At 36.3% G+C, this 21755-nt stretch overlaps 1 protein-coding gene across 2 annotated transcripts in view; it reads left to right on the top strand.

The window, feature by feature from the left end:
• Nucleotides 1-21755, top strand: part of UBE2W (ubiquitin conjugating enzyme E2 W) — a 34109-nt gene that overhangs the window by 1582 nt on the left and 10772 nt on the right. For both annotated transcript variants that reach the window (XR_012622360.1, XM_074817322.1), the window contains exons 2-3: nt 17743-17834; nt 20964-21066. Coding sequence is in view for 1 of the 2 variants with exons in the window: in XM_074817322.1 (XP_074673423.1) it covers nt 17743-17834; nt 20964-21066 (195 nt within the window). In the remaining variant the exon portion in view is untranslated. The remainder of the gene's footprint in view (nt 1-17742; nt 17835-20963; nt 21067-21755) is intronic.

The following is a 21755-nucleotide window of genomic DNA, read 5'->3' on the forward strand; positions in this document are numbered from 1 at the left end:
AGCAGTAGCTTAGACAGATAGGCTGATCTGCCTTTGTGTTACCAGCTCTATCTGGCAAATGTGTTACTGTAATGCTGCTCTTTTAATCTTCGGACTTTCACAAGCATAACTGCAAAAGAGAAGCAATAATTTATTAAGTGGTATCTTTTATAAAACTGTGTGAAAACTAGGGAGAAGTGGCAGTTGTGAAACTTGAAGGAGACACTCTGGGACTGTAAACCCGTGCTGTGTTGCTGTCTCTGCCCTAATAAATGACTTTCTACAGCTTGCCTCATCCTCATCTCTGTTGCTCCCTCTGTAAAGGGGAAATAGTGATTACAAATTAAGTGAAGTTGTTTAGGATTATATGAATAACAAATGTTGCCCAAATGTAAGATAAGTTATGTGTGGAGGCTAGTACTCACTTCCTGAAAATACAGCCATGGTAAGTCTAATGTTGTAATTGCTTTCATTTTAGAAATACCAGCTATAAGATTACACTTTTTTTTTTTAAATGGTGTTCTGTTGTGTTTTGATGGGGGATTCGAGGAAATTTGTGGAGCTTCTTGTATGTTACTAGTTATGTGATGTTGTGATGACTTTTCCTGAGTTTAGTAAACTACTAATTTAGTACTGTGGTTTAGCAAATTGGAGAAGGAATTGTCTGGTTTGTTGTTTTGGTTTTTTTTTTTTTGAATAGACAGGAAACATAAACAAAAAATTAGTAAGTGAACTGTAAAATTAGTAAGCTTCTCAGTAGTAGACACCTTCCCAGGTGAGCAAGATTTCAAGGCTCTGAATTTTTCTATTGATTAACATTTAAATCTTCAGTGCAAAAAACATTTTACGAAGGAAACCGTTGTATATAACTTTAAGTGGTTTTCAGTTCAGGATCATTTAATTTATTGTTATTAGTAATAATGTTTAATATGTAAGTTGCCTGAGATAAAAAGGAGACATCATTTTTCAGATTATGTATGGTATTTTTAAATGCGCAGTGTTTAACTGAAATGTTTGTGCAACCCATTGCAGTCTCTAACTATGCCAGGAGTCTATGGCCATATCATTATGGCAGTATTATTTATATTTCTGATAAGAATGATATATTGGTATGTTAAATAAGTTTTAGTTACTACTTCAACTGCTGTAATTTTATACAGCAATGTATGATGCCCTAGGTTAATTACATCTTACTTTTACAGATCCACTGAAATGTCTCTGATTAACTTAAAGCTAGAGTTATCTGATCAGCATGTTCTAAGTCAGCCTACCTGGAAAGTTTAGAAACTGTAACAAATCACCTCTTTTTGCCAGTGGCACTGAACATCAACCTGAAGAGCTACTGTAGTTCAGTTGATGTGTAGTAACTTGTAAAACTTGTGAGTTTGAGCCTTTATGTGTATAATTTAAATTTATTGTGATCTTTGTGTGGACATTCTTTAATGGTAGTTTTCTGTAACGCTTTTCCTCTAGAATAATAGAAGCCAGTGTTGATGAGATCCTGTGTTTTGTTTTCTAACCACAGTGTTGTCCAGAGGAGTGGCTGATTTGCCACTGCTGGATTGGTTTAAACCTGATATGCATAACTTTAAGCAAATTATAATTTTTTTCTTAAAAAACAAACAAACCCCCCAAACAAATCTTGAAGGAAAAACATTTTTTCAAGATGTTTCACAGTCAAAGCCCAAGCTTGTGCAACTTTTTCCTGAAAAAAACCAGAAATATTCTGTGTAAGTAGAATGGATTTGCTTTAGAAAACTTGGTATAGCGTCTTTAGTAATCTGAAGCTACAGATAACTTAAAAATGTGGCATATGCTGAAGAAATAGTAAGCAATGAACAGTTTTTCTCAGAACAGCTGGAAACACAGAACTTGCATTAAGAATAGAAGAGCAGGTAAAAAATAGAACCGAGAAAGTTCAGTTGAAAATGTACATAACGTATCATTGCTGTACAAAGTGTTAGATAATTAAGGCCTTTCCCTCAACCCACAGATATCAACTATTTGCATCTTAAGCTCAAAAGATTGACTTTATCCATAATACTGACACTTTAATTACTACCGTTTTACCTTTCCCCTCCTTTCATTTTTAATACCAGGCTACTTCAAACCCGGAATTATGGTTGGACATATTTAAACAGCTTTCACAAACACGTCTATGGGAACAGTTTTAGGTTTGCATTTTATCACCAAAATAACCTCTTGTCTTTAAAGTTAGGCACATGAGATTTGTACATGTAGATATTTAAATCTGATTAAATACGGAGCTAATGTAATTAATGACACAACAGCTTTAGTAAAGAGTGGAGAATGTTAGCCTTCACCATGCATTTGTGTTATCAGGATTTTTTTTTTGCCCTTGAAAACTTCCTGATGGTGGGCCTCCATCAAAATAGATACACACATCAAAATACAGTGCTCCTTGAAAAGTCATGTTCCAGCAATATTTTTTTTTTCCAAAACATATGTCTAAACAGATGTTTCATAAAATAATAGTGCTAGATGACAATGCAGAATTCATGTTATGGTTTGAGATCACCAATTTTACGAACTTCTATCACAAAACACAAGCCAGTAGCAATACAAAAGCTTTCCATGAGTTTCACTGCAGTGTTTTCAGCCACTGGGGTAGGGGATGGGGGAAGTTTGCACAGGCCACTGAAATCTCAAGAAAAATTACCTACACTTTCAGTTACACTTCCCTGCTCCTATTCTTTACCTGCTTTTGGCTCTATTCTTTATCTGTTCTTCTAGTCTTAGTGGAAGTTCTGTATTTCCAGCTGTTCTCAGAACAATTGCTTATTGCTTAATCTTTCTTCAGTATTGGCAGCATTTTTATTTAATAATTTGGAAATAATTTTCTCTTTACTTATTTGACAGCTTTGTTCAGGAAAAAGTTCTAAACTATTTTTAACATATCTTCCAAAAAAACCCCAACAAACCCAACTTTATAGTGAGGAAAGCTTTCAATCGACTGGAACTTCAGTGTTGATGCACATGTGTTCTGTTCTGTTAAATGTCACAGTATGGGATGATATTTGTGTTGTTTCAGATAAAATATTTAGAAAAATAAAATGAGTGGTTACTGTAACTATATAACCAATTCTGGTATATAAACACACTGAAGTTATTGGTAGTTAGTGACAACTTGAAGTATTTAGTGGTGCCATTGGTGAAACACTGTTGAAGATAAAAATTTTTAAGCTGAAAAATGAAAATACCATAATTGAGACCAGAAAGAGCAGAGATTAAAAAGCATTTCTCCTGTCCACTAAGAGGTTGTTAGTCCTTTATGTAACCTTCAGTTATCAGTCTGTACTGGTAGGTGGTATATTAGCTTTGGCATATAGCCATGCTACAGTAAAGCAAGATAAATGCAAAATTTATAGTTATTTTGCCAAGATGAGTTAATCTTGGGGATTTTTTAAAATAAACTTTTTAAGTGAGTTGAATATTAAGTGAAGTTTAAAATTTATAGTCTTTAAGTCAGTAAAGATAAATAAAATAAAAGTTAGGGCTTTGGGCCCTAAGGAATCTTACTTGCTTGTTTTTGTACCTACCTGCATAAACATAATTTTGGGAAGCACTTTGCTGTGCAGCAACTGCACGTTTTTTTGAGCTAGAATAGAAGAATTTGCTTCCGAAAAAGAAAGCAGTAGTAAACAAGTTCACTGAAACCAGCATCCCTGAGCGTTATCAGCAGATCTTTCTTCCAAATAGACCAACTATATAGCTAAAGCATAGAAAATCACGAATGTTTTCAATCTGTCACATTGAACATTGGTATCTCATGAAAATGTATATGATTCAAATCAGGAAAATAAAAGCAGGCAGGTATTTATTGTAAGGAATAGTTAACTCCAGTTGATTGATTGTAAATATTTTTTGCTCAGAGTTTGATAATGTCTTGTACTTGTTTTTAGGCCTAGCTGTGCAAGCTCTGAGAAGGGGAAAAGAGAAAACAATAGATTTGCAAAAGCCAGGGAATGTTGTCTTGTTAAGCTGCTCCCTTGGAAAGCTCTCTGAGTTTGTAATTAATAAGCTAAAGCAGCTTAGCTCAAACAATGTGTGAAACTCGGTGATCAAGCACTTTCTTTAATTGCTCAAATTCTACCTAGCTAAGACTTTCAGACTAAAGGATCTTCACTATATATATTATGCAGGTATAGACTGTACTGGTAAATACTCCCAGAGATTATGTGATTAGATTACACCTATTAATATGAAAGAGAGAAGGCATGACTTCCATTGAATTTACCCATAGTTACGGCCCTGTTCAACAAATACAAATGTGTTGGGTATAATGATCACGTCTCTTATGTAGCCTTGGTTTACAAGCGAGAGATGAGCTTTCAAGGAGTTTATTGGCTGAAGTTTCCACTGGGGCGGAAGGGAGGAGGACGATGAAGATCTTTTGCTCGGTACTTGGAGACAGAAATTTTGTGCATCTTGCATGGTTTTGAAGTAGTGAAGGACTGTGACAGAACTGTCAGCTGGGGGTTGGGTTTTTGCCTTTTGGAGGGAGGACGAGACAATATTACCCATTCATTGAAACCTGTTATAATGTAATTTATTAAAAACAAATGAAAATAAAGTAGATGGATGTCCTGGTTTTTGGCTGGGATAGAGTTAATTTTCTTCATGGTAGCTGGTATGGGGCTATGGTTTGGATTTGTGCTGAAAACAGTGTTGATAATGCAGAGATGTTTTTGTTACCGCTGAGCAGTGCTTACACAGTCAAGGCCGTTTCTGCTTCTCACCCCACCCCACCAGCGAGCAGTCTGGGGGTGCACAAGAAGTTGGGAGGGGACACAGCCGAGACAGCCAGTAAGCAACCTTTTGTGAAGAGTGAAGGTCAGGTAACCTGTCTTCTGCCTGCTTTTGATAGTTGCGGGCTTTCAGAAAGTATTTTTGAATCTGTGCCAGCCTTTACAGTTTTTTCTTTGTTTCTGTTTGGTTTTTGTCTGAGGTGACCTTAATCACTGGGATGAAAAACAGATATCAGTCTGGGGTGGCAGGGGAAGAAGGGAGGGAACCCCATCATTTGCCTTCCTGGGAGCAGTATTAATGTGTTAGAAAAGAAAGGACAGAACGTAGTGGTGGTAGAGCAGGAATTGAGGGACACCTCGGTTTTGATAATTAATGATCTGATTGAGAATACTAGCTATTCATACTTTCATACACAGTATTAAAAAATAATAGTTTCTCCTTAGGTGATTACAAACTTGCATCTTTTTGTATTCAACTTAATTAAAAATGCTTCTTGATCAGCTTCAAGAAGAAAATCCTGTATATATGTCAATAGATGTTGATAATAGTTTACTAGAGTATAGCAAATATTGTCTCTAAAAGTCTGCTGGAATAAAAAGCTTCATAGAATTTGATGCTACTTGTTCACATAGATTTATTTATTTCTTCTTAATTGGAAATTGGTGGCCAGTAATGAGAAGGGGCAGGGAAACTGACTGAATTGAGGTTTCCAAAGTTAGAAATTCTGTCACCATCGTATTTAGGGAAACAGATTTGATGAATATTTAAATTTTGTTACAGTTTGCAGTTTCCAACATTTTGCCCCTTTTCTTTCCAAAAGGTTTTTTGTCAGAACACAGTGGTTTATCTCAGTTATCAACCTCTGGAATGGTTTTTATAAGGGTGAGAAATTCCCTGCTAGTTACATAGTTACCCTCATTGTGCCGGCTCTTGCTATTGTCTTAAATTCAGTTCTTTAACTGAAGCAGTTCAAATAATGTCAGACTCTTATCCTTAAAAGATAAAATTATTTGTGTTTTTAGTAATGAGAGAGGCTTGTGCTGGGCATTGGTACATTTGAAGACTCTGTTTATAAAGCAGATGACTAGCTGTCAGTTTCATTTTATTCTTTATTAGTGGATTTCACTTAATTTGCTTTAAAATGACAAGTTCATTGCAAAGAATTTGATTATCTGGCAAAAAGCTTTTGAGACTGGAGTACAGAGTGTTTTGTGTGTGTGTGTAGTTATTGATTTATCTTTAATTATACTGTAGTTCTGATTTCAGGTTGATCTTGTCTCTTAGCTTAAGTCAAACATATTATTCCCTTTAGAAGAGGACTCTGTTGCTTTGACCTTCCAATCAAATATTTTAGAATATCTTGGAGCATGTGAAGATAGTATACTGTTACTGAACTGAGAAATCAGCAATCCTTCCTCCCACTACCCCAATCCATAACCTAGTGAAGCTTTTAAATGCTCAGAAGAACAAAAGGTTAGTGGCGGAAACTTATTTGTAAGTAGTTTGTAAAAGATTCATTCATTGCCTTTTGGTTCCTTTAAAAAGAGAGAAATGTGCAAAATGCCTGACATTCAGAACTTGAGGTATGGATTGGTCTGGGAAAATAACATTAGAACTGGGTTGCCAGATGTTAGCATGTTTTATTAGAAATGAGAAGGAGGAGACTAATCTGCTTCTACATTCTCAGTACAGATTGAAAATCTGATATTCAGCCAAAAATAGGCAAAACTGAAAAACAGTTCTTCAAATTCAAATCCCGGTATTATTTTTTTATGGACAGAGTATTTAGTGAAGCTGTTTTATTATGTGTCCTGCTGAAGCTTTAATTGGGCACATCCAGGCAATTATCTTTCTTTCCTCCTCTGGGCCTTGATTAAAACTTAGCAGAAGAACATTGAATAGGAAGAATTCATGAAGGGTTGTGATAATCAAGTATCTGGATGGCTTGTGAGTTTGGGAGTCTGGGACAAATTATATCACCTGAATTATGGGATATACTCTGCAGGGGCTTTCTTGAATGACCCAGTTGATTAGGAAACAAAGGATTTTTTTTTTTTAATTTGTAGGAACTGTCATCTTTTCTTTAGATTTCTGAAAGTAGCAAGATGGACTGTAGCAGGTAATTTTTTCTTAAATGTCATAATTTTTAACCTTTACCTTGTTTACCTGAGAGCTTTTTGAAGGTATATAAAGTTAGGTTTCTAATTAGAGAGTAACAGGCAGTCAGTTCCAGCAATATTTACACTGTTAAAAATGTTTTTTTCTGTAGAGGAGTTTTGTTTGAAAAGCAAGACTGTCTACCCAGAGTTTAGAACTCCATGTTCTGGATTTGAGATACTTTTCACTAAGAAATGTGTGAATGGAAGAACCAAAATACTGAAAATAGAGTTGTTACTGGTCTTAATCTCTCAGGCTAGTAGGTTGTACTAGCAGACTAGCAACAGCTTTGCTTATGAATCAACATGGTGGTGTTGTAACAACACTGTTGTTGCAGCCTGTTAACAACTCCTCCTGTTCTGGTACAAGGTTACTGTGTGCCTCCATTCAGTGATGGAGTGCTTGGAAAAAATCTGTCTCCTGCATGCAAAAACTTCTTCAAAACAGGATGGTTTTTGTGAAACATTTTGTAACATAAATGGGGGAGGAGGTGACAGCCTGTAGCTTGTAAGTGAAATGTAAATTCTTTGCCAGGACTTCATCATAGTACTGACAGTGCTTTTGTGCTAATGGAGTTTGCTGGGTACAGTTAAATCTTTGGGTGTGGAAGAGAATCGTTGGTAGTTACTGAAGAAATATTGTTAGGTTTCCCTAGGGTGCAGCAGCTTTACCAGCATAAAATAGAAGACTGGAGCCCCAGTGGGATTAATTTTTAACTTTTAACTATTTATGAGTTAGTTTCTCTTTGTCTTTGATCTCCAAGCCAGATTAAGATTTTTGTTTATAGTGTCTAGGAAGGCTTGGCCTTGAAAGGCTACTCCTTCTGTATATCATTGCAACGAAGAGAAGGGAATTCGAGTGCATGGGAATAGGAGGTTTCTAACAGAATTCAAGCGCAGATATTCTGGACACATATGCTTTCTAGTCTGTGAAGTTGCTGTTCCATCTTTCAGTTTCTTCTTATCCTCATGATACTGCCTAACTGGGCATGGCTAGTAGAGTCCCTCCCACTCCAGGTGAAAAGGCTACCACATGCCAGCTTAATTGCCCATCACAGCTTCTTTTAGTGGTAAAAAAAGTGTGGTGATGGAACACTTCCTCCAGCAGAAATCAATGGAAGCTATTTACCCATTTTCCAATTTTTGCTCTACTAGTAGAGAAAAATTTCTTTTCCTCCAGCTGTTTCTACCAAAATCTTACCACTGCCCTAAATATATCCTGTCTTGTACTGAATCTCCTTTTGGTTTAATCAGCTCAGCTTTTCTCTTTCTCTAAAAAAAAGGAAAGTCTATAAAACAGACTTGCAAGTCTATATTGAAGGTTGTTCGTAGGTAAAATATTTGAGTAAGATTGCTCATAATTTAGCTTACACATTTAAGATGTTAACCCCTTTAAGACACTGCACATCTCATCCAGCATTTCTTGAATCATCAAAAAGTGGAAAATTCAAGAATTGCAAAGATAAGACAGTTGAATATAAGTTGAATTTTGTTTTCTTTGTACCATTTACCTTTAAAAAGTTTGTATTTTCAGCTCTGAGGAGATAATAAGCCAGGAATATGGACAAACAGTCGAACATGATTGGATTTTGGTGTTAATATTTTACTGCTAATCAACAGAGCCAATGTAACAGGGTATGTATGCTTTGCCCACTCCAGTTACCAAGTATAATATGATAACCAAAGCAATATTCATTGGCTATCTTAGTTGCTCTCAACTGTACGTACACAATGTGTACTTGGTGGTGACCCCTATAACTAAGGGTGCCTTGCTTTTTCACTGTACACATATTTTCGTTTGCATATGGCGCTGTTAAACTTTAACTCTCTAGGCTCCAGTTTTCCAAGGACAGGGCAAAGCTGTTGTAAGAGTTCTCACAGTGGGCTTAAAACTGGAAACAGACACATGATATTGCAGTACTCCTTTTTAAAGGCATTGAGAAAAGTAATTTTCACATACATACAAGAGCTAGATAAGTTTTCATGGCAGGGGAGGAAAATACCTTTGCGTTGTTGCGTTGTGGGGGGTTGTGATTAAAGTCCGTCTACCTGTCTGTCCATGGGTATGATCCTTGTTTGTGGTAGAATCAGGAAAAAAAGATCCCTGGTTTTGGGGAATGTGATGGTGATATTGTCATATATGCTTTAGGAATATAGGTTTTACTCCCTTTTGAGGTAGCTGACAGGGACACAGAGACCAGTGTAATAATTTTGTATCTACTAATAAGCATTTATGTGATATAGAACATCTAGCTCAATGGTGCACAGTAACCAAACTATCTGATTCTAGGAGATGCATTATGAAATACTTATGTTGCCAACCTCCAAATCTCCTCCTGTCTTGAATCGTTACCCTCTCGCCTTTTCACATGTTGCTTCTTTTCGTATGTTTCTGCTCATGAGATTCCTGCACCAGCAATCACTAAAAGTGAGAATTCAGCTGTCACATTTGAGATGTTACCACACCAGTTCCAGAGGTGGCCAAGTAAGATGTGTGTTGGTTTGGAGAAAGAAGAGTGCGTGTTTTTGCTTAGCAAAGGTGCTAGAAGCTATTGGCTTCTTTAACATGAACCATGACAGACAGTGAGTGCCATCTATCAGGATTGAAATTACAGAGGTTGTTGTGAGCTGTCTGGGGAGCTGGCAGGAATTTTACTCCACTGTCACCCAGCTAATTTTGTGTTCTTTGCTCCATATGCTTTGAGAAGTCTTATGAGCTTGACGCTTTAGAAAATCTGTGGAGGATAACTGAAGGGGTTGCACAAATCCTATTTGACAGAATTAGTAACAGAATACAAGCCATTGCTATGTCAGTCATGTCTCAACTACTTGAATAAACTTTCTTTTGGAAGTGATGTTTGGATCAGTCTTAAGCATTATTCTTTGATTTCATCCTTGAATTATCCTTTCCTATAGAGGAGGGTGAATTAAGTAATCTTAGTAATCTTGGTTTCAAAGACTTCCCCCTCTTCGTAAATACTTGTGTAAACTGCCGGTTATGTCACACTGCCTTTTGCAGCTGCTTATTCCTTTAGTTGAAGGACTGTGGTGTTATCTAGCCTTGGGTTTCTGATCTTCCTACTCTGCTGTTCTGTTTCCCTCTAGATAGTGAATATTTTTACCAATTTGATACTTATTAGTTTTGGTTTACTTGGAAGTTGTATTAAAAGAATGTCTAAGCATAAAATCCTCTCTCAAAAATAAGGAAAAGATCAATTTAAGATTGCCTGTGCATCCTTCATTTATTCTGTAAATAAGACCATGATTGCAGTCTGTTTTCTTTCGCAGTCTCTTTAAATAGAAAGTGGACAAAGCAGAAAGGGAGCTTCTATGAGAAATCTTACGATCGATTAGCAGAAACATTGGAATGATGGTCTTGTGATAGGAAAAGAACAATACAGCAAGCACAGCTCCCAAGAGCGTATCAATGTATAGAAAACATCTGTTTGGAGGTTATTGTGGGAGTGAGTAGCTGCACTAGCTTGTTTTTTGACTTATAGGAACTGATTGAGAGCCTGAAAACAACTTGAGCATGTGATTTTAAAAAATTGTATTCCTGATTCATGGTTAGAAAAAAAGCAAAAGCAATAATGGTATTGACTTTAGATATGCCTGTCTCTACATAGCTGGAGATCTGTAAATAAAGGAGGATTCCTGATAATTAAGAGTGGTGAAGGGCTACAAGTTTCTAGAAGAAAATACTAATTTACAGTGTCAAGCTCTCTCAGTATGGAAAATTACAACAATATTAGTAACCGTCAGTATGGCTATATGAAGATTGAAAAGACTTTGTACAAAACAGAAAAGTGAAAGTAAGTAATTACTGCTAAAGCTCAATATGAAAGAAAGGGACAAGGATATAAGACTGAAGTCTACCCATGGTTCATTGTTTTAAATTAGCAGATTTGAAAAGCATTAAGGAAGGTTTTTATAAATCACTAGAAAGACGAAGAAAGGGATGAGCCTGTGAAAAGGAAAGCAAAGAATAGATGACACAGATACTTAACAACAAATTGTCCCAAATAAAATGGACAGATTCAATACTCTCTGGGCATTGGATATTATGTCAGTCACTGAGATTCAGCTGTGTGGGTTAGTTTTGTGGGGTTTTTTTGTTTTAAGTGTCTAAGCAACCCAGTCTGAGTTATTTGACAATTATCTTGAGTTTCCAGGTGATAAATACTATTTTTATTCATATACTGTTGTGTGAAAAGGGTGGCTTCTGGAAGGCACTGGATCAAATATCAAGGTTTCTGATGCCTATAGGATATAACAGACAACTAACTTGGGAGTACCTAGATAAAAAATAGCCAGAATTTCAGAAGAAGAATCACACTGAACTAACATGATTTCCTTGTCTTATTGTGCGGTAACTATTGTGAAAGAGGAGCACTAGCTGTATTCTGACTGTGCAAATAGTTTTTACTTTCATTAATGTGACATTTGAACAAGCACACAAGAAAAATGGGGTATAAATCAGTGGATTTTTTTGTTCTTATTAACCACAAAGACTACTTCTCACAGTATCACAGTTGTGGTTTGGTTGTAGTAAAATCACTCTTGCTTTGACTGGGTGTCTGATTCTGTTAAGCTGAGTGGACCTACCAAAGTGTATTTTGAGGGCAGTCTGCATTGGCTTGGAAGAATTATGTGTTTAGTTTAGAGAAGATTGGGGAAGGAGAGAAGTAAGTTGAAATAAGTAAAAGAATTCTTTTCTGTATCCGTGAAGAGTAAGAGAAGTAATTTGACATAATTTATTCAGCTCACCTAGATGCCTTACTGTGAAGAAAATTCTTCCAATTATTAAAGCGAGAGGGTGATGTGGAAAATGTTAAAGGCCTTTGACTACAAGGATATTTTAAGAATCTTTGATCCATCCTTACATTAAGTAGTTGGAGACGTGACTTCCATGAGGTATCTTCAAGTCCTAAGTTTATAAGATTCTACAAATGAGATAGTTAAAATTGTCTGAAAAGTGTTAATCCATTATACTTTGTTCTCATATGTATGTTGCTGCTAATTCTCAAGAATTTTGTGCCAGAAAAAAGTTTTTTGTATTAATGGCTGTCAAATACAAGGAAGGCTTTTCTCCCTCTGAAGCTGTTCCTTTTCAAATGCTTAATTTCAGAAACTTTCCATTGCAGTGTGCGTTTTGTACGCAACGTGTGTGGGCTTGCTATATCAGAGTCATGGTTTTTTAAAAGTACTAACTGAATTGTCTGGAAGCAAGGAGTGTGTGTTTCTGGATTTGTGAATGATGTTACAGTATCCTTTAGACTTAGTGTTACTTTGAGAAAATTAATGTTCTTTGTAACCTTTTTGGTCAGCTATTACAAATATTGTTGAACACTGAAGAGGAATTAATTTCAAGTTGTTGCATTGAAACTCGAGATGTTTTCTGAATTACTGTGGTAACCAGGAGCTCAATTTCCTGATTAAACTTTATAAATCTGGCCTTCAAGGGCTTCATTTACGAGATTTTTTTTTTTAAACTAGATCTGGCTCCTGATAATCCAGTTCTGTGTATTAATGATACAAATTAAGTTGTGGTAAGGGAGGGAGGAAGAAAAATATGGTCCTTCATAATATCTTTGGAGAGTATCTTCCAAATTTTCTGAATATCCTTAGCTTCATATTGGGCTATGTGTGCAATCCTGTAGCCAGACAGCTTGAGGAAAGTGATTCTTCCCCTCACTCTGGCGCTTGAGACCACATCTGGAGTACTGTCTTTAGGGAGCCCCAGTACAAGACAGACGTTGATGTACTGGAGTGAGTCCAACAAGATGGTTAGGGGCTGAACTGCATGACATACAAGGAGAAGCTGATGGGATTTCTTCAGCCTGAAGAAGAGAAGGCAAAGGGAAGATCTTGCTGATGCCTACAATAACCTAATGGGAGGGTGTTGGGGAAAACGGTGACACAGTGGGAAGACAAGGGGCAACAGCCACGAATTGGAACATGAGATATTCCAATAAGATATAAAAGAAACATTTTATATCATGAGGATAGTCAAACACTGGAATGCATTGACCAGAGAGGTTGATTAAAAGACAATTTTCTAAATATTGATTAGCCCCTCTCTTAAAAGAGTTTTTCAGTATTTGAATGAATTCTGGTTAGTAGACCATGATGCCCCCCTACAATTTTGTTCTAGTTGCTATAGAGTACTCTTGAGCATGTTCTGGAAAAGGTCTGTAGGGAGCTGTTTGTTAGTCTCTACAGAAATAATTGAGTTGATGCTTGATAGAACAAACCAAATTTTGAAAATGTCTGGTGAAAGCGTATTAAAAATACCCAGCTATGTTCATCAGGTATGGTATGATTAACTTGTATGGCATGGTTAATGGAATAGTGTTGTAAAATAGATAGTATGTTTTATTACTCTAGTTGGAAAAAACCCAAATAAGGGCTTGTATTCCCAAAAGTATCACATCTTAAATATGTATCAGTTGGTCCAACAGAAGTAATTCTCTTTGTGTAAAGACTTGCCCTTGCTTCTATCTGTAGTGACTAGAGTAGTACTTATGAAATCTTTAAAAGCATTTTTTCCCCTTGAGCTCACACTTTCAGAGTTCCTGTCGTTATGGGGACTAGGAGAAATCTAGGAATTTATTACGAAATGGTATTTTTGTCCTTTAATTTCAAGGGAGGTTATCCAAGATAGTCAGTATAGCTGGAGAGAGTAAAAATGAAAAGGTTCTGTGCCATCTCTAATAGCAGTTGTTGGTCTTCTGTCCTGATTGCCTGCAATTGTGGGGTGAGATCCTTTTCATTTGGGGCAGGGGAGGGTTGTTCGGGGTTGGGGTTTTTTGTTGTTTTTTTTTTTTTTTTCTTTCCCCCCTGACCTTACCCTTAAGGGGAGCAATGTTGAGATGCATGAAATCAGTCAGGGCCTAGTATAATGGAGACACATGGCTGATACTGAGAGGTTCCAGTAAAGCTGAAGGGAATAACACTTTTTGCTGATACTTGGTCCTGTCTGGGACATTGCTCTGAATGAAGAACAAATCTAGAAGAGCTGTGGGTTTCTTGACCTCTGCATCCCCTCCCTACCTTTCCAGTATGGAGCTGTGCCTAGGAACTTACTGTTAATCATTATACTGGAGTTTATGCATAATAGGTAATCATAGTCAGGTTTTCTTTATGGATTCCCTTATTTCAAAATGATAAATTTATTTGCTAAAGCTTGTCTTCATTTCATTACACTAGCAATGTTACAGGCTTGCTTTTCTGGGGCAGTTATATTATTAAGTTTCTTTGGCTTAATAGTCAGATAACATACCCATTTTCTACTGAATGTGCTCTTGACATGCATTTCTTTTTTTATTGATATTCTCACTGAGAGCTACAAATACAGGTCAGACTGAGCTTATGTCGTTACTTGTTTGAACTGGCTAACTTGGAAATGATAATTTCTTTTTTGTCTTTAAAACTATAATTTTGTTTACTATGATACTTTTGACCCAAAGTGTAAACAATATTTCCTATTATTTCTCTGGGATGCATTTTTTGGTCAGAACTGAAAAGCTGTGAAGCAGTTGGAGAGAATATTTTTTCACTGGTGAGATGGATAAAAGACTGACTGAGACTGTATTAGACTGAAAAGACAGTTGCTGGAAAAAAGGGCCAAAGGTCCAAAGTTGAAATGAGAGGATATTTTAAATGTTGGTAATTTGGGATTTTTCTAGGATACAGAACAAGCAACACTTCCTCTTTTCAAATGACTGTGTTTGATCAGATACTGATCTGATTGAGAGTTATATAGTTGGTCTACATGCATAAGTAAATGGATCAACTCAATTATCTGCTGTTCTTATATACGTTTGTTCTTAACTATTTTTTACCTAATTGTCCTGGTTTCAGCTGGGATAGAGCTAATTTTTTCTTTGTGTGTAGAATAGTGCTGGTTTGGATTCAGTATGGGATTTCATATGAGAAGAATGTTGGTAATACACTGATGGTTTTAGTTGCTGCTAAGAAATCAGGGACTTTTCAACTTCTTATGTCCTGCTAGTGTGCAGGTAGACAAGAAACTGAGGGGGAGCATAGCCAAAACAACTGACCCAAATTGGCCAGTGGAATATTCCATATCATCTAATGTCATGCTCAGTATATGGATGAGGGTTGACTGGGAAGCTGACTCTTGCTTCCAGGGTTGCGGTTTCAGGATTCTCACTTCTCTGGAATCACTGCCCAGGAATGGGCTGGGTATTGGTCAGCGAGTGGTGAGCAATAACGTTGTGCATTACTCATTTGTATCTTCTATTATTACTGTTATTATCATTATTATTTTACTTCTACTTTATTTCAGTGCTGTGGTTTGAACCCAGCTGGCAGCCAAACACCATGCAGCCACTTGCTCACTCTCCCCTGCCCAGGGGATGGGTGTGAGAATTGGAGATGTAAAGGGACACTCGTAGGTTGAGCTAAAAACAGTTTGATAATTGAAACAATAACAGTAATAGAAAGTACAAATGGGTAATGCACAATGCGATTGCTCACCACTCACTGACTGATACCCATCCTGTTCCTGGCTAGTAATTCCGAAATACCAAGATCCTGCAATCGCTATCCTGAAAATGAGAGAGACCCCCCCTCCTTCCTGGCTGCCCCTCCTTTATATATGGAGCATGATGTTACATTATGTGGAATATTTCATTGGCCAGTTTGAGTCCGTTGCTCTGGCCATGCTCCCTCACAGCTTCTTGTACACCTGCACATGGGCAGGACATGGGGATTTGGAGAGTCCTTGATCTCAGCAACAACTGAAAACATCAGTGTACTATCAACATTCTTCTCATACCAAATCCCATACTGAATCCAAAACACAGCACTATTCTAGATACTAAGAAGAAAAATTAACCCTATCCAAGCTGAAACCAGGACATTCAGTTATTAAATTGGTTTTGTCTCAATTTATGAGTCTCCTTAACTTTACTTGTTCCAGTTCTCTCCCCCATTCCCTGGAGTGGGGTAAGATGAGCGAGCAGCTTCCAGTGTGTGGCTGCTGGCTGGGTTTAAACCATGACACTAATGTTTCCAAATCTCTTCTTTAAGCGAAAGAGTTTGAATTTCCCTTATCAGGTTCTAATCTCTGAACTTTTAAAATATTTCTCTGATGATCTATATGACAAGGCGCATACAGGCTGACTACCATGAGGTTTATTTGATGGTGGTCTTGGAAAGTGTCAGAAAGAGAATTGACTTAAAAATATCTCTGCCACTCAAGGATTTGTAAAATGGTTTTGGAACTTTGTTCTTTTGCAGTTTAATTCATAATAGTGGTGTTAAACACTGGTGTTTATAATCTAAAATTTTCCTAATCTGTGCAGAAAGCAAAAGATGGAATCTAATCTGTTTTTCACTGTGTTGGCAATATAGTTTTCTTATGAAAATGCTACCATTGTTTTTTCAGTTTGTTTTTATCTGTACACCAATTATAGCAACCTTTAAAATTCTATAACATATCACTTCAAAACGTATTTGTTTAATCACTTTCAAATAAGACTTTTAAAGTGTGTATCTGGGTTCAGGGTAGGAACTTTAAAAATAGAAGCCCAAAGCAAGTTTTCAGGGCTTGTTAGAGACAAAGTTATTTCAAAATGTAAATTGTTACTGTATGAAGACCTTTTCTTTAGGAAAGTGTGTCTGAGTTTATTGTTGTCCTATTTCAAAGATATTAATGAGATGTTGAATCACTTCTATGTTGACAAATGAACAAGTTATTTTTCCCTGTGGATTTTTTTAAGTTCTACTAAGCACCAGAAACATTTTGAAAATTGATAAGAAACAGCTACAAATGTGTGATAAACCTGCATTTTAAAAAAAAGTATGTTGAATCAAAATTAGATATTAAGCCTGTAAACCATGTATTTTGATTCCTCTTGAGTGTAAGGTCATTTTGTCTAGTAGAATGATGGAAGTGGACTGGTAGGTGGTAAACCTTAAAATTGTTGGCAGGAAAAAGGAGAGTAAGAAATGAGAAAGCCTTGAACTTTCCGTTATCTAGATGGCTTTGAAATGAAAAAACATATTGCGTAACTGTTTATATGGAGAAAATACACTCTAAAAGCAGTGCCAATGATAGTGCTTCACAGAGGTTGCATTTCCCTTGCTCCATAGATTGTAAGAAACAGTTCTGGTAGTTGTTATGTAAGCAGCTGGTTGCAGTTACCTATTTTGACAGGGATAAATAGTAAAGATGACCTTAGCTACTGGTGTAACACTTTTCTAAATACTACGACCCTGTAGGTTGTAAGATGCAGTTGCTATGAAGTTATAAAATAATTTGTGTTCTGCAAGTCACCTAGTCCCGTTTTAGTTTCGTGTTATGTTCTCTGGGATGACTTAGAACCAGGCAAAGGCTTGCACAGATGCCAGATAGAAGTGTCTTAAATTACTTAGAGGAGGAAGAGTTGTGCTGCTGAAATCTTGGAGATTTAATTGTAAATCTGATGCTATCAGGGGAATATGAAATGTTCGCTGCTAGATGTAGAGCTCTGATTGACATCTTTGTAATATGACAAAATCCTGGATACTTCTGTGTATTTTGTAATACAGCAGTTCTTCACTTAGCAGTGTTGCAAATATAAGTTCCATTGCATTTTACAAAAAAAAGTAAGTTTAAGATCTGTGAATTTTTTTTACCTGTGACTTTTCAGTTTTATTTCTAGGAGAGAATTCTTCTCTCTTCCTCACCTTCCAATTCCACTTTGTATTTAAATTCTCAAATAAAATTCCTTTTACTTTTCAATAAATGATGAAATGTAGTTGAGTGTGCATGTTTATCATTGAACTTTATTTAATATTTCAAATATTCTATACAATTTCTTTTTAGAAACGATTACAAAAAGAACTATTGGCATTACAAAATGATCCACCTCCGGGAATGACTCTAAATGAAAAGAGTGTACAAAATTCAATTACACAGTAAGTATATATACTGTTTTACTTTTGCTATCAAGCTGAAAAGTGTAAGTAATGAGAAGTTCTTTGCATGCCACTTCCACCACTTATTCCAAGTAACGTTCTGAATTTTTTTGGTTTTAGTCTGGGGAGTGAAACATTGCTCTACTTAATGAGCATATTGCAGTAATCTGCTGGACACTTGCAGGAACTGAATAGTGAATTCATTAAATTTTTATTAGGCATTTTACTGTCTAACAAAATGTCAATTGATAAAAGCTTCTAGATATTTTAGAACAAAATAATTTAATAATCTTTCATAGCTACTAACCTTGGAAACCCCTCTAGATTTATTGAAATAATGGAGTAGCTGGTTTAGAGTTTCTGCAGTATTTGTGTTGAGTATATTTTGTAGCTGTTAATTTCCATTACCTTCTTTCTCTAAAGCAAGTGGAGGGAACTTTTAAAGAGCAAAGTTATCCAAGTACAATTGTTTGTACTTTCCTTCCTGCTGTAGTTTTTTTTTCTGTGGTTAGTGAAATGGAAAGAGAAGCGTGGTTCAATATTCTGTGTTCTGTCCATTGAAATGGTCAGGGGTTGTTCCTGGTATTAATTCAAATTATTTTTTTAATTGACTGAAATACAAAAGATTTAGCCTGTGTTGATGTTTCTTTTAATTTTTTTCTTAGTTTAATTTTAAGAGAAACATTGAAGAAATCTTAGGAGATGTAAATATTTCTGAGAGTATGAATCTCAGTCTGTATGTTCTGGATTATATTACTGATTGATGGATCAATTTATAAACATAACACAGAGCTGACTTCTGATGGTGCTTCACATCTGCTTTTTTGGTGGTGGCACTTTGACCATGTTACATAAAGCTTTTCTGAGCCTTGTGTATACTGAGTTAAACACTGCTTTTGCTTTATAAGTGATCCTGGGTTTTGTGATACTTTGTGCAGGTGAATATGACCGAAACAAATTGAAATAGCACTTTCCAGAATTTGGTACAAATAATAATAAACTGCTGTACAACTGCTGAATTACAGTTTGTTTCTTGCTTTACTTTGGGTTTTCTTTGGGAAGCAAAATACTTAAACTTTCTGAAAAGAGGAATCTAATATTACAAGTGTTTTTCACTTATTGAAACAGAAAACAACTACTAAGTGAAAGTGTACAGCAGATGAAGAGATGGAAAAGGAAAAAAAATAATCTGTTGGTTTTTTTTCTGTTTGTGGATTTTCATTTTTCTTGGGATGTCTCTGTTACCAGAGTACTACCTCATTATTTTTTTTCTGATATGTACAATTTTTATACTTTTCAATACCTTGCAAATAACAACTTCCTGTTTACTGTCATGCTAGATTTTGGAATTGATGCTGTTTAAGAAGTTTCCTGTCACAAGTAACATTGGGTTTTTTCCATTTGAGGGGTTTTGGTGCCAAGTATCATGTTCTGAGTTCATTAATCAAGTTGCAGTTTGAACTGGTGCAGTAAAGATTTGTGTAGCAATACTAGCTTGGGTTTGAAAGATGTTGAATAAAATAATTGGATCCCACAATGTAACTGGGTCATTTGAAATGTTAAGCAATCATCTATTTTAAATACACAAGGATTAGAAATTTGAGATAGCTAAACCGTAAAGCACACAGGAAAGATTGGTTCTAGTGATTCATTGACCATTAAAGGAGCAATGTCCAGGCAGAGTTATGTTCTACTTAGTAAATTAAACTATTTTAAAAACGTGAAAGTGGAGGTTCTGAATCACAAGGACTAATAAAGCTGAAGAGTATTGGTGCATCATGTGTATAAATGTAAAAGCAGAAGGCATAAGAAGAGATAAGTGGTCTGGAGTGCAGATAGATTAAATTGGAGTGTTCACAAAATTAAAATATGGAACACTAGTACAGCCATCACCATGGTACTGTTGAAGATGCATTCTTCCTGAAGAGTGTGACAGCTAGCAATTCAGTAGAAAAGCAATTTTTCTCAAAAAAAAAAAAAAGTAATAGAGGGGAAGATAAAAAATGTGCACAGCTTAAATACATGGGGAGAATATATATGACAGGAGGATGGAAAGTTTAGGAATAGGATCATCAGGATTGCCAGCTGGAGATGTTGACTTTTCTGAAAAATCTCAGCTGCCTCACTTGAGTCTGATATAAATTTTATCTGAGCATTTTTGTAGTCTCTTGCTGAATCTTTACCTTATCGTTTTGCTCAAATGTATAAAACTCAAATCAAAGGTGAAAGACAAAAATGGGGAAGTGATTCTGCAAAGGATGGTATTAAGTGATCAACAGTAAAAATTCCAAAATGACAGAAGTTAGATAGAGTGTTGCTGTATGTGTTGAACAATATGCAAAACATCTATTTTTGACTGGATTAAAGAAACTCTCAACAACACAACCCAAAACCAACAACAACAACACACCCCCTGGAAACTCTACCTGTCAGTTACTTCTATGTTATTATGATGGAAGGAGCAGGAGCAGAGGAAAAAGAACATGTGATATGTTGAGGTGTTATCTTTATTACCGTTGTAAATCATCCTGGTTTTGTTTTTTATTTTCTGTGACCTTTTCCTTTTTATACTATTAACTCTTCCAGTTTTGGTTCCATTACCTGCCAGGTTATGTACCATTTAATTTCTGAGTTTTTCACAGATATAAGTGCAAGAGGAGCATTGCCCTTCCCCCTTGGAATCAGATTTTATTTTAATAAACTCTATTGATGATTTCCTTGACAGAAAACCAAAATGACATGAAAGAGAATGTATATTAGTTTGTTGTCTTCCAAGTCTGTTTTTGTGCAGGAGCAAACTTTAGAACAGGTCTCTTGTTTCAGCTTCGTTGTCTCACATTAACGGTCATTTTATTTGGAACTGATGGGTCTGTGTTGTGTTCAAGTCATAATTACTTGCATAATTTGCAGTACTAAGTACTATATCAGTGCCTGTATGTAAAATACCAAGTTTGTTTCTTTCAAATGTAGGCTTGATGTGTTATTCACCTTTGTGATTGTTACAATACTTATAGAGAGTTTAGAAGATTTGGCTGTGATTGGTAATTGGTTTGATTAGTCCTGTTCTCTAGGAGTAAAATTATAATCTGTCAGTCCATAACACTAACAATTTTTTCCCCTGTTCCTTAGGTGGATTGTAGACATGGAAGGTGCTCCAGGAACACTATATGAAGGGGAGAAATTTCAGCTTCTATTTAAGTTCAGTAGTCGGTATCCTTTTGATTCGCCTCAGGTAACTGCTTTCCTCCTTGTTGCTAAACACTGCCTTTAGGTTATAGCTGCATGACACATGCTGAATGTTAATATCATCCACAGAGTCACAGAATCATCTAGGTTGGAAAGGACCTTGAAGATCATCTAGTCCAACCATTAACCTAGCATTGACAGTTCCCAACCTCACCATATCCCTCAGCGCTATGTCGACCCTACTCTTAAACACCTCCAGGGATGGGGACTCCACCACCACCCTGGGCAGCCCATTCCAACGCCCAACAACCCGTTCTGTAAAGAAATGCTTCCTAATATCCAGTCTAAACCTTCCCTGGCGCAACTTGAGGCCATTCCCTCTATAGCTTGTTACTTGGTTAAAGAGACTTATCCTCAGCTCTCTGCAACCCCCTTTCAGGTGGTTGTAGAGGGCGATGAGGTCTCCCTTCAGCCTCCTCTTCTCCAGACTAAACAACGCCAGTTCCCTCAGCCTAATGTGATATTTAGGTACTTTAATTTGTATCAAAGACCTTGTGCAGATATGTTTTCTTTTAAAAATGACTCTGCAGTGAGGTATATTGCTGTGACAGTCTACTTGATTTCACAGGAGATGAAAGAGCAGTGTAAACTGGAGGCTTTGAGGTTGATGTTCATATTGTATGAAAGAGCAACACAGGGTATAATAGGAAGATTCCCTTTACTGTGGTGTAGGTG

The sequence above is a fragment of the Strix aluco genome, chromosome 1, assembly GCF_031877795.1.
Source record: "Strix aluco isolate bStrAlu1 chromosome 1, bStrAlu1.hap1, whole genome shotgun sequence".
NCBI lineage: Eukaryota > Metazoa > Chordata > Aves > Strigiformes > Strigidae > Strix > Strix aluco.